The following is a 13777-nucleotide window of genomic DNA, read 5'->3' as shown; positions in this document are numbered from 1 at the left end:
TAAATGTGAACACGTAAGGTAAATAGCAACTGGCAAAGATTGCAGCTAAGGCATAAAAGAAATGAAATAGGTAAGAGGGCCCCGGGTTTAATTCAGGCTTTAATCTGCCAAGCTACACTCTGCGAAAATCTCTATAGGCTTATTCGTTGCCAAGGTTACCATTTCATAGACTGAATGCATTTTTTATTAGCCCAAAAAACCTTGGTTAATATTTACGAATTTTATCCAGATCAGAGATAGCCATTATTTTTCCGCTTTCAACTGGAATTCTTAAACCAAACTGCAATTAATCAGTGGGACGTGCCACGCCCACATTCATGTTCAGCACGCACACAAAATGTTGATAAAAATGTGCATTGCCACTTGCAACGTGTTGTGAGATTGTTGACTCGCTTTTATTTATATAATTTTTTGTTGCCAGTTGTTTTTCCAGCATTTTTTTGTTGGCCACATTCCAACAGTGCAGCAACTATTTCGAAATACTTTTTTTTTTGTTCGCTCCCTGGGTATTTGTTAAATGCTCAGAGTTTTTTGTGCAAATTGTTTGAACAAACTGTCACCAAATGACAACGCGGCTGCTGATGATGACGATGACACTCGTTGTTGCGAGAGTGTTGGGATTGGTCACTTCTGAAGGGTCAGGAAACGCGTTCAGCACTTTTGACATTTTTTTGAAGTAATTAAGTCAGCTGTGGGGACGCTGAAAATATGTTATTCCCATTTAAATTGAAGTTTTGAGTGGTGAGAATTATTTCATTATGGTGCTTAATGAGAAAGCGAAAATTCCCACAATCGAATTGTGTAAATAAGGAGTAATTATTGGCCAATTATCAGTTTTCGAGGGACTTTTGCCAATTAAATTACCAGGCTGATGAAACCACATATAAAGGTGTCGAAAAGTATGCTACATTTTATAATGAAGGCAGAAATCCAATAGATATATTAGTAAGTAGAGATTTTATCACTGCTTACTTTTGAAACCCCCTTTTTATGCCTCTCCCAGTAAATAATTAAGTTTTAAAATAAACCCTTATTATATCGTACATTTTTCTAGAATATTTTCCTTCAGCTTTTCCCCTCACTTTAAATGTTTAGAATCTTAAATATGGAAAAAAACAGTCCTTATATATATCGAAAGGTTTTTAGTGCCGACTTGCGCAAACTGGAAACTGCAGCGAAGCATGGCATGGGGCAGATAAGCTGCATCTTATGCAAATGTAATTAAAATGCAACAGAGAGCGCTGTTTTACAATATTTTATGCTATTTCGCTGGCTATATTTTTTTGCCATTTTTGTTGTTGCTTAGGATGAAGCTGGCTTAGCGACACAGTCGTCCATCTCTTTCGCACAGCGCACTACCCATCTCTTTCTGGCCATTCCGGTTAAATGAAAACAAGCGTTGTTTTCTATTTATTTTCCAAGCTATAATTAAAACAAATAAAAGTTAATGAAATACTGCTGAAAGCGGAAAATGATTCTTTGGCGCACCTTAAATTTAATCACCCAATTCATGGAAAATATAAACGTTAGGTAACGCGCGATCCTAAAGTCGGCACTAATTGGTTCACATAACAAACAGACTTGGCTTGGCCAAAAAAAAAGTAGAGGGATAGATGGGTAAGGTGAATCAAGAATCGTTCTAACAAAGCCAAAGCCTCCAGTCCTTCCAGCTTCCTCTTTAAATCTGATTACAAAGCACTTTTTTGGCCACCTTCCTTATCCCTGCAGCGGGACTTCTCGTTTTCCTGCTTTTCATTGTCACTTTTGTCACCCCGGTTGTGTTTGCTGCCAACGTCAAACTCAGATTATGCAACTAAGGGAAATTCCCAGCTTTGCTTCTGATTCATTCAACATGACAAGTTGCAAAACAAAAAAACCGGGAAGCGAAATAAACAAAACAAATGTGTGAAATAATAAACTTGATTTTAACAAGCTTCCGTGGTGCGGAACATTTAATTTGCAACACAAAAGCCTACAATTTAACATCATAAAGAGTGTCCAATGTCAAGTGCAGACTTCCTATTGTCAAAAAAGGTAAAAAGGTAAATGTAATTTACAAAATATAATTATAAAATTGTTTCATTAGGATTTCATTTTATGGAAACTTGGGCCCAATTAACATTTGGCTATTGGCACTGAAATTCAAGTCGCTAAAATCATTCGCTTACAGAAAGTAAACTGATACATTTATGTGACTAATTAGGTAAATACAAACTTGCTTTGAGTGAGTCACAAAACAAGTTGGGGAAATGTAAGCGGAAATGCAGATACCCCATTAGAGGGAGGTATTTAGTAATTGAATATGCTAAAAGCATTCCTGCTATTTTTAAAGAGTTCTTAGTTATTTAAAAGAAAGCACCCTTTTCCAATCTAATCTTCGATCCTGTACTAAAGCAATTTCCTCTTCTTACGTTTCATTGCAGGTAAACAAATCGCCCATTCCATCCTCTATAAAAACCGCACTCAGGTAAGGTTGGTACTTCGCTTAACCGCATCGAGCAGAAACTTTAATTACTTTGACGCTAAAGTTCGGTGCAGTTAACTTTATATGCAATCCCCTTCAACTTTAAGCTGCTTATAAAGAAAACACCGAACGCCGAGAGGAGTGAAGAAAAGCCGGAAACTTTCATGTGCTGGGGTCAATAAAAAACAATGGAAGCAAGCCCAACGATAGGTGGAAGGAAACAGAGTTCCTAAAAATATGCATGACTGTTGTTAGCCACACTCGCTCACAAAGATAGCAAACAGATTTGTGTTCTGGCCAAAAGGAAAATACAGCACACACAATAAGGGCCAAATTCTGAAAACATTGCGCATACGCCAGGTGGTGCAACACCCATTGCTGACACTTTAATTTTTCACAAAACCCTGAAAGCTCAATGGGAAATTCCAACACGGTGCTACATACATATCTTATATTTCCATTTCCGCGACCAAAAAAGTGCCAATGAAATACATACATAAGCCCCAAAACAGCAAGTGAGATCAAATGTGAAAAACAAATATAACATTTGAACTCGAAGCCCTATTGTTTCGGTAACACAAATAATTTCATTGCCCATATTCAAACTGAGATAGAAAAGGGAATAGGTATAGGGATAGGAATACAAAAATATTATATCTATAAATCCGTGTGCCCCAGATAAGCCATGCTTCCGTTGCACAAGAATTTTCGTTTGCCATTGGTCTGTTTGCCACATTCATACGAAATGAATATTCCTCTATTTAAACTGATTGCATATTTGAGTCGGTTTATGAATGTGTAAATGTGGAATGTATAGAATATCGAAAAATATAAGGAGCTTCATTGGAGATTTTTTAAATTCTCTAATTTGATTGGGTTTCACTACTAACAAGGTTCCAAGTCCAAATTTATTTAAGACTCTGTTCCATTTTCCATTTAATACAAATGGGTTGGGGTCAAGTTTTTGATATTCCCACGTCAACCGCACTCTTAAATAAAATTTTATGCTTAGGTGGCGACCGAACATAAACCAGAAATTGTAGACGCAACAAACATTGTGTAATATGGCACCGACCACAAGGGGCATAAACAGTATTTATAGTTGGCTGATGTAGATAGTGGCGAAGCCTTCGTCGCTCCCAACAATGAATTTGCGACCATAAAAGCCAAAACATTGTTCCACCCACCAGCAGCAGCTGCTAGTTGAAAGTAACAGTGCCGCACAGACAGAACCCAAGTCTGGAGACGTTTTATGAACACTCCGCACACATCCTGCAACCCACATAGGATATCCTGCATATACGTACACCCATGTGTCTCCACATCGATGGCTTCGCCCCTGCCATTTTCCATCTCCATTTGAAGCACATTTCAATGGTTTTTATGGCAAGAACATCAATCAAATGGAAAATATTATTGACAAAACATGCGCACGACATTGTTGATGCGATTTCTCAAAAAAAGTGAAGCAAATATAAAGGTACACTCGAAAAGGAATGTCAGAAAAGATTTCCAAATTGTATCTGAAAATGTATTAGAGGTGATGCGATTTTTAAACCATATATTTTCCAAACTGGAAAGATTTTATATAAATTTTAATGTCAACTATCATATACAAACTTTTTCAAAGGTTGAAAGTTTAAAACCTTTCGCTCCTTATGAAAAACTATACTTCAATTCCAAGTACTAACTAGATATTCAAACAATATATTTTCCAAACTGAAACGATTTTATATAACATTTTAATAATGTCAACCATCATATACAAACTTTTTTAAAGGTTGAAAGTTCAAAACCTTTCGTTCCTTATGAAAAATTATACTTCTATTCCAAGTACTAAATAGATTATGTCTAAATTGTAACCATTTTGATTTTATAATTCTTCTGTTCTAATACGAATTCAGAAACTATTTTTATGAGTGTATGCATTCAGTAACTGCGAGGACCGCTCCTGTCACATAACTACAGTAAAAACATCTAGAGTAAAATAAGCAATTTGCGGACGTGCCGCCGCAAAACTAGGCAACAATTTAAATTGTATCGCAGCGGAATAGTTTGATAAATTGCTGCAAAAAATTGATTGATGCCCGGGGTCCTCCTTCGTCCTTCGTCCTTCGACGTCTGGGAAAATGCTCGATACAAAGGCGTTGGCCGTGTCATGCCAGAGACAAGTGTCGATAAGTCACGCGTGACTTTGGTCTCGCTTCCCTGGAATGGCATAAATCAATGTAATTAATTTGAGTTTATCAAACGCTAAAAGTTCTCCTCGGCCAGCCACTCGATGCCTAATGGCCATTCGAGCAGCATAATTATCTCCATTTGCGTAAATAATACAATGTCGACTGGGGCCACTGATGTTGTTGGTGTCTGTCATTACCGACAGACATTCGCCATTGAGTCTCGAGAGGAAAACTGAGAAACAGTAGCTCTACAAAAGCGCCAGGCCAGTAATTTTTATTAATAGGATTCTAATTTGTTGGCCACTTTTCACCATTTGGCGCCAACTCTCATCGAGTTCATTGTCTGGCTTTAAAGAGTTCAACTTGGCAGCGAACTTAAATTGGCTTACATCACCAGTTCTCGTACACCTGTCGCTTTTGGCTAGAATACTTGATGGAAACTCCGGAATATTCTTGGACAGTTGCGCTGAAAGTTTCGCTCGAGAGATACAATTTAATGCTTCACTGCGATGCGGTGGAAAACTAATTTACCTCGGAAAAGCGAATTCTGAATGCGAGGCACGCATTTGGGCCAACTACTGGTATTGCCAGCCGACTTTTCCAAGGGGTAAGGATAGTTTGGCCAATCAATGAGCATATGCTGTGATAGAGAGAACGGGTCGAAATGCCCGACATGTTTACACCGTTCGATTGGCAAGCTGTGGATGCTATTAAAAGTTTGGCCAAAGTTGCGCACATAATTTAAACTATGACACGGGGGCCGCAACTTTCCGCCGCTGTCCTTTCGGCATGATTAGTCGCCCCCGGCCCAAAAGGAACCGGGCAGCAGGTGTCCTGGCAAGTTTCCGGTGATATAGCACTTTGTCCATTTGACGTAGTTTACCGACACTTTAGAGCTGCTTTTCTTGTACACTAGAGAAAACATAATCAGGAAGTCTACAAGAAAATACAAAGTTACTTAAAAATTAATTTGTTTATTTATCTCGCAAACAGATTCAAACCTAAAGCCAATATGTATCCTTAACCTATTGTTTGTTTTTTTCCTAAAATATATTTTTTGGGTCATAATTCCAATAATTTAATCAATTTTTGCAATGGAAACTTTTCAAACTAAATAAATTAAGGGACCAGTATTAATTAAAGTTTTTAGACAATCAATTTGAAATTTGATTGGGAAAATTATAAGCAAAAGTTTTCCCATTTTCCAAAATATTGTATTATCCTTTTCCACAACCATTGGTTAACCATTAATTGGTTATCTGAAAGTCCATCCGAAAAGGATTTACTAGTATCAACATTATTAGGTTACAGTTTTTAAAAGTTGCCAGATTTTGATAGAACATTTTCGTGACAACTACTATTCCTTTTCCGAAAGTGCAGCAAGCATCCAGCTGATTGTCCTTAAACTCCATTGACAGGCAGCGAAGTTTTCTGGCAGTCAATTTGCGATGTCGAAACTGAGAACGAGTCCCCTTCAAGTGGCGACAACTGGCATTTGTGGGGGCTGAGTGGGCTGAGTGGTCCCCCAGCTGGCTAACCCATTGCTGGCCATTCATTATGCAAAAGCTGCTACTGTTGTCCGCATAAATTCGAAACGGGACCGAGACCAGCATAAACAAGTCAAGTGCAAGAACAGGGTCACTAGTTTTTGGTCAGGGCAGAATTATGGCCATTTGGTAATTGTACAATCGTATGCAGCAGCAACAACTGCAATGACAACTGTTTCGGGGGCTGCTACACGATTCCGGGCCCCCTTCTTTCGGGCCAACTGTCATCGGCAAAAGGGAGAAATGTTTCTTATTCTCACTTTCCCTGCTGCCGGCCACAAAAACCGCAACAGGCCCCCAGGAAAACTCGTTGCCAGCATCGAGAATGTTATTAAGGTCGGCTCTTGCCATTTTGTATTCACTTGCGTGCCTCAATTTCTTAAAGAAAACTTGAAGGGGATTTTTTCGTGACGATTTATCATCCACCTGGGTCCCATATATATATATATACCTACTTATTTTCTTCTTTATCAATTAATGTCCTGCCAAATTTTTGGTTCATAAATTTGCTGTTCGTACGTGACAACAATTTCTTGTTGACTTGCTGGTGGCAAATGGAACCCAGCTCCCTTGCCTGTCAATTGATTTTAATGGCTTTTCGTGGCTGTGCCTGGCGTTTAAACTAATTAAAAAGTGCCACTCGGAATCTTTTCGGGAGCATAAATTAGTCGATAATTGGGGAAAAGTGTGAACACACAAAATTCGGTGACGGTAGAGGGAAAAACCTCAATAACCGCAAACAGGACAATCATATACACATGACACGGACAGGCGTGCAAAATATCCAAGTGAACCGCAGAAACATTGTTGCAGCTCTCGCATGTGGGCATATCTATATGTATATATCCTTTTTAAAATCCAAGGACGAGCAGCGGGGAACAGCTGCCAGTCAGTGAGATGGACAGACGGGAAAACTGACATACAGCCAGACCACAATCATAAAAAAATCAGCAGCAGCCAAGCGACAAAATGCATTTGAAACAGTTTTTACGAGCTGGGGCTCAAGAATTGCAATAAAATATTTTTGCAACAATTTAGATGCCACAGTTTCCCCTCGGCGGCATTAGCTTTGGACATGCAGTTAGCTTGTCTTTATAGCCTGGCCACATTAAGCGCCATTAATGGCCCAACCATAGCCACATATAGCCACAAGCGGATGGTCAGTGATTTCCTTTTATATCGTACATTGTGTTGCCATTGCAACAGCGGCGGACATAAAATGGAATGGCCAAAGGGAAACTGCATCTTGGCCAATTAGTTTTTACCTCGAGAAAGCAGGGAAGTGCAGCCCTTAAAATACAGTGATTGCGGGAAGACTTTTGTACTTATATATTGAAAATGTGAAAGGCAAGACCAGTTGGTAAATAAATTATTTAAAAAATAATAAGATACTTTTGAATATGGCTAATATATGGCTTAAATTGGTTGCCTGCTCGAATACTTAAAGCCTCGGTGGTAAGAATACCATTATAAAAATATTTCTCCCGACTCCTGATATTGTTTGTTTTCGGTCTGCTATTTAATATCGTTAAAATTCATTCAAGTGCGAAACTTGTCGATAAACTTTCCCGCACCGAAGAAGACCGGACGCGAAAAACTGGAATGGAACGGGCTGCGGGGAAAAACTGTTAAGGAAAGCTGTGGAAAAATATGGCGTCTTTGATTTTGACATTGTGCCACATCACGTAGTGCATATACATATATAAATATGTTTGAATGGCGGAACGCCTGAACAAGCGAAAATAGCGCATAAATTTATGACACTCGAATTGGAGGGGGGCGTGGCATGTGGCATGTGGCATTTGTGCAGCTAAGCGTGGCAGCTTTTCGGGGGCAAGCAAAAAAAAGAAAGAGGAATATATATCGAACACTATTTATTTGGCTGAGGGGGAGGCGAATGTGACACATTTTCCATGGGCTAAATATGTGATAAAGTTGACTTTGATTTCGCCACTCGACTGCAGTTAACCCAAATTGCTTCAATGTCAGCTTTTATGGCCGCACAAAGGACTCGACTTGAGATCCTAGAAGAACAGGGACCCCATCCGAAACCCAAAGGATTCCCCAGCAGCTGTCCAAACATTGCACACACAATTCACCATCAAATTCGTTGGATGTCAGTGGGCGAATGTGTGTGTCAGAAAGCTCAAAAGCTCAATGGGATATCTTCTATTTGATTTGGAGTTAGTTTATGGGAGTGCGGTCGGGTTGAAGAATGCAATAAAATTGGCGTTAGATAAATAGATAAAGTATTTCAAGGGTTGGGCTTCGGCCTCGTAAGCCGATAAGGGCGATGGGATAAAAGCTTTCCAAATTGGGTTAACTTTTGACTCGTTTGGCCCTGGGTGTTTTCTTTATTGTAAAATATTTTACCCTATAAATTATATTTTCGCTTATAGCGCGCTTTAAAGTCCACACATCCCGGCAATGTGCTTAATAAAAACTCATAAAATTCCATTTATCCGAGCCCGAACAACTCAAAGAAGTGGCTGGCATGCGGAAAAAATCTGCGTCAAAAATATATACATGAGGCAGCATGAAATTTTTACAAGTTAAACATCAGCATTCAATATATATTGCATACACCACGTATACTCGCCCTCATCTGCATAAAGGTAAATTGAATTTTGACGTAATAAAGTCAAGGAAGAAATTTCTGTGGGAATTTAATGAAAAACTCTGGGTTCCATATATGTAGCGATACAAATATCGGAGGTCAACATATGCAATATTATGCAAAGAGGCAAAACGAGCAAGTGCATATTTAAGCGAGGTGAAGGATGACAGTTGTCCTGCGATTAAAATGACACTTATTAATTATAAAAAAAAGTGCCACAATTAAGAACAACATGCATTGCAATAAAAGACTTAAGTTCGGGTAATGCAATTACTTAATTTGATTTCTGTGCCCAAGGGACGTCATTATTTTTAATGATATATCATGGGTAATTAGCAAGGCTTGGTGAATGAAAGAATCCTTTTGCCTTTTCAGAGCACACAAAAAATGGGGTTACAATAATGTTCATCTGGCAAATGCAAGGCCTTTGAGTAAAGTATAAATATTAATAAGCATGCTGGAAATTATTTGCATTTAATGCCGGTCTTGCAGCAGGATTTTGCCAAGTTTTAATTAAAATGTCGTCACATAGAACCTAGCCACAGTCGAGTTGGCAATTAGCAATGTTTTGCAATAAATTTAATTCAAAATTGGCCCCAAACATTTGCTAATTTAAGCGCCATGGTGGGAGAGCATGCGAAGGGTTAGGAACTTATCACACATACGCCATGTGCGCCCGGTTTGCAATGGGAGTTGTCAACCTGCAGCAGCAAATGTGCATAATTCTTGCACACAGATAATGCCCAGTCAAGGCAGCAAAATTATAAACCGAAACACAAACAACGCAGGCACAAGAGAAAGTTGTCCTTCTCAGGATGGCTAAGTAAACTGATAAACAGAAATATTTGAGTAAAGATCTTAGTTACTGTACTGGGAGAAAATACGACTTAATTTGTTTATCTGTTTATGAAAATTTGTTTAAGGTAATATGAATCATTTTACCTATGTCATTAAATTTGATTACCTACTTTTCACAAATCTAGAAATATTCTGTTGTATAATGGACTGATATTAAAAGTAATAACGGGTTGCATGATAATATTTTTATTCAATGATTCCAAAATGTTTTCCCTGTGCATTTCCCCATTTCTAAATGGGCTGTTAAGCGGCAAAAGTTTTGTCGCATCTGTTGCCATAGATTTGTGTATAGTCCTCAGGTTTTCGTTCGGTCAGATGGCCTCTGCATTTATTTAATTAAAACGCACTGGCTTTGTTGTCCGTTGGAATTGTTGCAATTATAAATGATATATGTAATTTACTAGCTGCCTGACATCTCTGCTCACTGATATGTCTCATTGTCGGTGGATCTGAATGTATTTTCCTTTTCTTCGCCCAAAACTACTCTACATCCCATAGAGTTTTCTTATTCTATTGGCCCACCCTGGCATATTAAATCATCTGTCTACTTGGACTCAACTCGGGCGGAATGAGTGGTCTATGTGGGGAATAAATTTGAAATTAATTTCGGTGAGTTCGAAGCAATTTCGGCAGCCACAATAGGTGTTGTTTAACATTGCCAGCGGTAATAATAGTTAATTGTGCCACTGAATACTCGAGACAAGAGGTTTAAATGGGCTGAAAATAAAATTTCACTTGAATTCATTTGCAATCGTATTACCGCCTACTCCAGTCTGCGATCAAATGGAAAACCCATGAATATCAAATAAATTACATCATCGCACATGCAAATAAAAATCAAATGGAAAACCAAAATATTCAGGGCTGTTTAATATGCAAAACGCGTTTAAAAGTCCCTCGCATAAAAAGAAAGGAAACTGGTGGGGGGGCTAGTCTTAAATAAAAGGCAAACAAAATGTTTGTCGCCTCAATAAGAGGCGACAAATTGTTGCTCTGTCTGGCGAGGCAGAAAGTTTTTCTCATTGTGTCTAGTACGTGATAATTGCGAAGTACCAACCATCTTTGAGTGTCAAATTGAAAACGAGAAACTTAACCGAGCGAAATGGTGTTCTTTTTCTGTCATTTTTTTGCTCCTTTTTTGCCCACCAACAGTCACCAAATTCATACGCATTGGCATCGCCGATAAAAACGATAATCCGCCCTATTTCGACAAATCGCTGTACGAGGCCGAAGTGGATGAGAACGAGGACATTCAGCACACAGTGCTCACTGTAACCGCCAAGGATCACGACGAGTGTAAGTAGAGGGTGTCCGCTGTGCCCAAAAAAATATGCCCAGAAATTCCGCAATTATTATCTTACACACACATTTTTCTCTCCTCGTTTTTCCATCTTTTTCCTGAATTTTTTTCTGCGGTTTTCCCACACAGCCTCACGTATCCGCTATGAAATTACAAGCGGCAACATTGGCGGCGCTTTTGCGGTTAAAAATATGACGGGTGCCATTTATGTAGCTGGCGCTTTAGATTACGAAACTCGACGCCGGGTAAGTAAAAAACCAGAAAAACCCAAAAACCAAAAAAAAAACAAAATAACAAAAACCGGGTACCCAAAAAAAAAATGAAAAATGCAAAGTGGAAACCCGTAGAGGAGTCCTCTGTAATCGACAAACGTTCTTTCGCAGCGCAGATATATTTATGACATAAGCGTTGCGGGCTTAGTCGACTGTGAGATTTGTTTATGTCATTGGAAAGCTAAGAATACATAAGGGACAACAGGGATTACAATAAAACATTCCCAAAAAAAACATGTACAAATTTGTTTAAAGCTACAAGGAACAAATTATTCACTAAATTATAGGGCTGAATGAAGCTTAAAGAAATTGAATTCCTAGAAAAACCACAAGCCCAACCAGGCATTAAGGCCCTCTTCTTCTTGGCCAACTATAAAATTCATTAAGAAACTCGCTCTTTCTTTGAATTTCAATTTACTCGCTTCGCGCACCGCGAGGCTGCTTAAATATTTAAAAGTTCAAACAAGTTTTGGAACACGAACTGTGGTCAAAAAGTCAAATACCGAAGGCAAGAAAAGGAATGGCCAACCATTAATTGAATTGAAATTTGAACAATTGGGAAAAGTGCAAAGTCAGTCAATCAATTCATTTTCGTGACTTTAATTGAAAGGCGGCATGGGAAACTTTCCCAGGAAAAATATATATTACTTTATTAAGGAAACAATTAAAATTGCAAAATGAATTTTTTTATTTAATGCGAAATTGTATAACTTGAATATTTTTTAAGCTAGGGAAAATATAAAAATATTATTAAATATATGTGTAATGAAATAGATATTCCTATGTGCGTCAGGTGTGGCGCCCATTAAATAAATGAAAAGTATTTAGTTTCCATTCATGTTAGGGTATATCCAGTTTCCTATCATAAAGATGTGCCATCGACGCAATTATAAGATATATTTTTCTCCCTGTGCGTTCAGTATGAACTTCGTTTGGCCGCCTCCGATAACTTGAAGGAGAACTACACCACCGTGATTATCCACGTCAAGGATGTTAACGATAATCCCCCCGTTTTTGAGCGACCCACTTATCGCACCCAGATTACCGAAGAGGATGATCGAAATTTGCCCAAACGCGTTCTGCAGGTCAATGAATAAGACAAAACTTAGTTCACAACTTTTGTTTTGTTTTTTCAGTAGAGTTTTCGTTCCGCTAGATTTTATTGCATGTGTTGAGTTTTCGTTTTGAAGATTTTCCCCGCCCCAAAAATTGCCTGAATCACATTTTATTGCACAAAGTATACACACATAGAATGTTAGAATAAACATTTTTTAGGACTATTTACGTACTTGGATACTTTCCGCTGAAATGTATCATTTTGATTTTATTTTTGATTGCCCATATTTAAATCAATCAAGGGGAATGAGTTTTGGCTTTTTGCCTCTCTCACATTCACTCAATAAATTGTTGACATATTAAAGAAATTTACTGCTTTGCAATATTAATGGACTTTACAATACCAATTTTATTTTGTTTTGTTTTAGTAATACATTTACATTGAAAAAACAAAGCCAATGCATTTTTTCAAGTATAGAAGTATGCAATATAAATATGTGAGGCCATTTGCATGTTGTTCCACTCCCCGCTTTTTCGTTTGATTTAAGGCTAGCGAACAAAAAATGACGAAAAGTAATTGGGCAATTAAAAAATGCTGTCCATTCTAGAGTGGACAAATGTTGTAAAATGTGGGCCTGAATTAAAAAAAAATGGAATTTATTTACAGAGTACACACACATGAAATATTTAATTTGCGGTTTGCAGAAAAATATATGGTAATACTATTGATTTATCATTAAGCAGACAATGACAAAAAAATGTTTAAAAAATTAAGATGACTTGAAAGTATGTCGATTATCATACCAACTTTCAAATTACCATGCAGTTTGTAATGCATAATTGAAAGAGTCGGTTAAATTATTGCATTTTAATGAGTAAACAACCGAGCGATTGAATATGGAAAATGCAAATAAGCTGTCAAGTCAAGAGTGGAAAAACATTCACAAGATATTCGCTGGACTCATCTTCGACATGTGTAAATTATCAAGCGAGCTTTAATTTAATTTTTTATCAATAGTTTTATGTTCTTTTCGTAATTTATGTGCATTTTAAATTTATTGTTTAATTTCGTTGTTTTTTTCCACCTTTTTGTTCTCTTCCCCCACCTCGGCAATTTTCCGTTGGCCATATATTTTATTTAATGCTTGCATAAAGTACGAACTGAAATTGGTTGCGTCGGACAGTTTGAATGAAAATCAAACAACAATCGTCATAAATGTGCGCGACGTCAACGATCTGCCACCGCGATTCCCGCAGACATCCTATGAGCGAACTCTCGACGAGGGAATGACCGACACGCCCTTTACCATCATGCAGGTCGCTATATTATTTACCATCCCAGAGTCCTGTACATAAAATCATACTGAATGCGAAATAAAGCGCATAGCATAAGGCAAACAAACAAAGCAGCTCCACCATGTAGCAATTAATTTAACCCAACAACCGAGCCGCACAAAATCTCATTCAGTCTCATTTCCCATGT

The 13777-nt window shown here is 38.0% G+C and overlaps 1 protein-coding gene across 14 annotated transcripts in view; it reads left to right on the top strand.

Annotated features, from left to right (window-relative positions):
• The window catches only part of LOC119547457 (neural-cadherin), a 132114-nt gene that overhangs the window by 100027 nt on the left and 18310 nt on the right, over nucleotides 1–13777 (top strand). For 8 of the 14 annotated variants that reach the window (XM_037854321.1, XM_037854329.1, XM_037854330.1 and 5 more), the window contains 3 exons: nucleotides 10819–10962; nucleotides 11096–11211; nucleotides 12159–12323. In XM_037854321.1, coding sequence (XP_037710249.1) covers nucleotides 10819–10962; nucleotides 11096–11211; nucleotides 12159–12323 — 425 coding nt within the window. Of the gene's footprint in view, nucleotides 1–10818; nucleotides 10963–11095; nucleotides 11212–12158; nucleotides 12324–13449; nucleotides 13612–13777 lie in introns of all 14 variants that reach the window. The other 6 variants (XM_037854332.1, XM_037854333.1, XM_037854324.1 and 3 more) reach the window with 1 other exon arrangement.

This window comes from Drosophila subpulchrella, chromosome 2L, assembly GCF_014743375.2.
Source record: "Drosophila subpulchrella strain 33 F10 #4 breed RU33 chromosome 2L, RU_Dsub_v1.1 Primary Assembly, whole genome shotgun sequence".
NCBI classification, from domain to species: domain Eukaryota; kingdom Metazoa; phylum Arthropoda; class Insecta; order Diptera; family Drosophilidae; genus Drosophila; species Drosophila subpulchrella.
The sequence above is the reverse complement of the archived record's forward strand: the minus strand, read 5'-3'. Positions and strand labels throughout refer to the sequence as shown.